At 48.1% G+C, this 4,420-nt stretch overlaps 1 protein-coding gene across 1 annotated transcript; it reads left to right on the forward strand.

The window, feature by feature from the left end:
* The first annotated feature begins 1,108 nt into the window (after window positions 1-1,108).
* Window positions 1,109-3,582, forward strand: rassf10a (Ras association domain family member 10a). The gene has a single exon (XM_057053262.1). It carries the CDS (start codon window positions 1,420-1,422, stop codon window positions 2,842-2,844), a length of 1,425 nt encoding a protein of 474 aa, XP_056909242.1. The 5' UTR covers window positions 1,109-1,419; the 3' UTR covers window positions 2,845-3,582.
* The last annotated feature ends 838 nt before the right edge of the window (window positions 3,583-4,420 follow it).

A 4,420-nucleotide genomic window follows, 5' to 3' on the forward strand; every position in this document is an offset into this window, starting at 1 on the left:
CTGTGGTCTGGAGTTGTGTCTTTACCCTGAAGCTCTGAATCACAAATAACATGTATCCATTTCCTTTCCCATATTTGTCCACTTTGGTAATATTGCAATTTTCTTGCAAAAATATTAATATTCCTCTTCTTATGAGGGGAAAATGTAGTTTAGAGTAAATATAGTTATTATTATCTAAGTAATATTATTTTTCCTTGGGCTCAGTCGCCAAACACGTTTTAATCTCTGCTATTTCCGTTAATGGACAGAAGATGGCGTCATTCTCAAACAAACCGGGACAGATTACTCCGCTTCCGACTGTAGCCATTGTTTAAAAATGCACCTTATACTGAGGTTTACTGGACATTTTATTGCATTTGATACGAAACTGTCAATTGCTTACACAAGTTTGGAATTTTTTAACTCAGAAAAGACCTTTACCGAGTAAGCTTCCAATTTTGTTTATTTTTATATAAAGCAAATAAAATCCAAAACAGGTAATCGGGTAGTTTGCTTTGCTTTTCTCAGGAAAAAATACAAATATCCCTATGTGAGGACTTTTTCCATCAATCTGAATTTTACAGGACAGAAAAAGACTAATGACCTCACAGGAAATGAGCTCAGAGACAACAGTGTTATCTCACATCCCAGATGTTAGACTGACGCTTTCCCCCTTTCCTCATGCTCACACTGTGCGTGTGTGTGTGTGTGTGTGTGTGTGTGTGTGTGTGTGTGTGTGTGTGTGTGTGTGTGTGTGTTGTCACAGTCCCAGATGATTTCCAATAAGCTTTTATTTCACCAACCACCACACATGACGCGTCATCATGCATGGCCACCGCCGATAATGGTGCAGACTGAGGGGACAAGACAAGAGTGGCGCGCACGCGTGACCTTTGGCGTCTGTTTTGCTTTTCCCAACCTTGTGAATCTGTGCGCGTACATTTATGTTTTTACTGTATCTCATCTGAGCAGAACTTGTGCAGTTTGGTCACAACAGTGTCAGTCTGAACATGGAGGCTGGGAGAGAGAGAACGAGTGTCTGTGTGTGTGTGTGTGTGTGTGTGTGTGTGTGTGTGTGTGTGTGTGTGAGTGAGTGAGAGAGAGAGAGAGGGGGAGAGAGAGGGAGAGAAAGCGAGAGACAGGGGCGTGTCAGGACTAGAAGTACCTCCTGGGTGTTACGCGCACGTCTCTGGCTTTCAAAGAAACATGTTGTCCCGGGGACGCAGCCGGGACTGCTGCGACACGGACACGACAACATTTTGGGAGAAAGATGGACAATCCAGTGGGAGTTCCTGGGTGTGATTATTAGCGGAGTTAAAGTAGGTTTGGATTCATGTATCACGCAGACTTTCGTTCTGTCCAATTAATCTCCATAGAGACACAGAAGCACAACCAGGAAACAGAACAAGACGAAAGTTTTCCCTCGGAGTTGAGCCGGAGATGGAGGCAGAGGAGGGGAAGATTTCTGTCTGGGTTTGTCGGGAGGAGAAGCTGGTTTTTGGCCTGACGAAGAGAACCACCTGTGCTGATGTGGTCAAAGTCCTCCTGGAGGACCAGAACCTGCAGCAGGGGGCCGCTGCGGCGATGCTGTCCGGCACCCCGCAGTCCTACTGCCTAGTGGAGAAATGGAGAGGATTCGAGAGGATTTTACCCCATAAAACCAGGATCCTGCGGCTGTGGTGCGCCTGGGGAGACGAGCAAGAGAACGTGCGCTTCGTTTTGGTGAAGAACGAAGCTTCGCTGCCCAACAATGGGCCCCGCAGTGCCCAGGCCCGTGTGGTCCAGAGTCGGGAGAGCAGCGGTCCGGGAGGAGCGCTCAAAGGTGCCGCCAGGACAGGCTGGAGCACCGCCACCGCTAACGCGTCGCAGGAGAAACAGAGACGCATAGTGAGGAAGGCTTTTAGGAAGCTGGATAAAATAAACAAAAAGAAAGAGCAGACTGTTTGGAAAGATAAGGAGTCGGTCGAGAAGATGGAGACGCTGGTTCACCTGGTCATCTCCCAGGACCACACGATCCGCCAGCAGATTCAGAGGATCAAGGAGTTGGACCAAGAAATCGAGCGCTACGAGGCCAAAGTGCACTTTGACCGCATTAAGAGACACGGGGTGAACTATGTGCAGGACACATACATGGTGGATTCCACCCCTGGAGACGGCGACGTTCCTGCAGGCTGCAAACTCGGAGAGGAGCGACAGAACGTGCGGTGCGCCGCGGAGTCGCTGGCGCAGTTCGAAGAATACGCGCGCCGCTGCGAGGAGGTGGTGCGTCTGCAGGAGGAGTTGACGGAGCGGGAGGCACTGGTGGAAAGCATCACCGGCGAGATCCAAGAGGAGCTCAACAAGCGGTGGATGAAACGACGGCGGGACGACGGAGGGGCGGACGCAGAGAGCGTTGCGCAGGAGATCCACCTTGCGGCCTCCTCCGCGTCATACTGGGAGCAAGATGTGGAAATGGCGTCTGAGAACAACCTGCTGGAGGAGGAGAGAGTCAAAACACAGCTGGACACCAGTCTGTACATCGGCCTGCGGCTAACGACAGACCTGGGTGCCATCAAGGGAGACTTGGAGCTAAGTCTGGAACTCTGGGAAAGCAAAGAGAGCGAGCTGCTGGATCTGCTGGCTCAGATCGAAAGCATGGAGATCGAGCAGGTAAATCCCAAACTGATGGATGGCGCCGCAGGGGAGGTGAGAGCAGCATGTGACAAGGCTGAACAGGCGGCGCCGGAGAAGAGCGGCTGCTGGGTGGAGCAGGCCAGAGGTCTGTCCAAAGTCTCTCACACCAACGACGAGGACTCGGACACGGGCCTGAGCTCCATGCACAGTCAGGACTCTGACAACCCTCGTGTGTGCGAGTCTCTGGTGTAAACTCAGGAACATCCCCCCACAAACTCAGGGACGGGAAAATCAGTCACAGCCATGGTGCAGCCTCATTTTCCTGTAACAACCTGAGGCTCCTCGGACCCATGAGCAACACAATCAAAGACTGAAGGCAGAACTCTGTAGAATCCGCTCACAAAATGCCATCGTCTGGCGCTCCTCGGGTCAGCTGCCAGCACGCCAGTTAAAGCTCTTTCAATCAGGCAAATGCCCGATAAATGGGGGGATCACAATAGTCCAGTCAGCAGAACGCAACTAATATTAGTTTGTAGCGAAATGGACAAACAAGCGCTCGGTTTTCCGACCGTTTTTGCACCGTCAACTCTTTAAAACCATACATGTTTGTGCAATTTCAGGAAAGCAAATAATCTATTTTTGGAGCATCTCCGAGTGATCAAAGTGGCCTTTTTATTACTGCGTTATTTAACTTCCAACTGTGCATTTGATTGTAACTCAGAGAGAGAGAGAGAAGATATATAGAGACAGGTTATATTTATATGAAATGTAGTGTTTCAGCATCCCGTTCTGTCTGTTTCTCATTTTAAATGGAATCTGACCCAAAAACCTGTAAAGTCTGATTGTAAATGCCAGCAACTGTAAAACAGGAGGGGAATGAGGCCATTCAATAATCCCACAGGCTGCACGTGTCTGAAGAAAGTGTGTCCGCATCGGCACAATCACACACCCGTCTGTCAGTGTTGAAATAAACGGAAAGATCTCCAACGACGTCGTTTGGTGTGTTTTGAATTGTCAGAATTCCGCATTGAAGTGAATTAATGTGTAAAGTAAACTGGAGAATAGTCATACACATATGCAAACACTTTGCTTTCAAAAACTGACTTGCTAAAAAAGCCAAAAGAGAAGAAAACAGGGGCAGCATTAAACATCCGATTCAACAAAACTGAACAATTAGAGTAATTTAACAAAATCCGAAGAAATCCCTTTTTTTAAATGTAACCAAATATTTTCTTTTAAAAAAAAATGCAATTTAAGATACCAACGTCATTGATTCCCAATTGAAAATCAGACACAGGTGTATCACACGGCTTCTTGTTGGTCCTGACTGGCCTGAGACCCAAAGAGCTCCTCAAAGCAACAGAAAAATAAGCTTAAAAGGGCCAAAGCGTCTGTGTGGACACAGGTGAACTTCCTTTAAGACTGAACATTCCTCATTCATCTCGTCACAGACTCAGTAAAGCACCAGTGGGAGTTTCCTCCCACAGAGGCACCGGTTGGCCCTCCTGGTACTGGCACCAGTTTGGCTCGCTGAGCTCTGTCTCGTCTTCAACATGGCCGCCGTCCCCTTTCATTCCTTTTTTAAAAAAAGGCTCAATTGTGATGCACCACTTGACACCATGTGCTGGGTACCACCTTTATCAGGACTGGAAGGACATGCTGAGTGTGAAAATTCCCATTGATCCCATCACTTCACCTTTTAGCCGTCCTCCTTATTCAGCCTCCTCTGGACTGTCAACAGGCTGATTTTTGTTCAGCACGTTGTTTTTATCAGTGTAAAGGAGTGAAATATGGTGATGTTGAGAAAGTGGGACCAGTTGTTGACAAT

Source organism: Takifugu flavidus, chromosome 13 (assembly GCF_003711565.1).
Source record: "Takifugu flavidus isolate HTHZ2018 chromosome 13, ASM371156v2, whole genome shotgun sequence".
Classification (NCBI taxonomy): Eukaryota; Metazoa; Chordata; class Actinopteri; order Tetraodontiformes; family Tetraodontidae; genus Takifugu; species Takifugu flavidus.

Coding starts and splice junctions, on each gene's coding strand:
- rassf10a (XM_057053262.1), top strand. CDS start 1,420: ATGGAGGCAGAGGAGGGGAAGATTTCTGTCTGGGTTTGTCGGGAGGAG.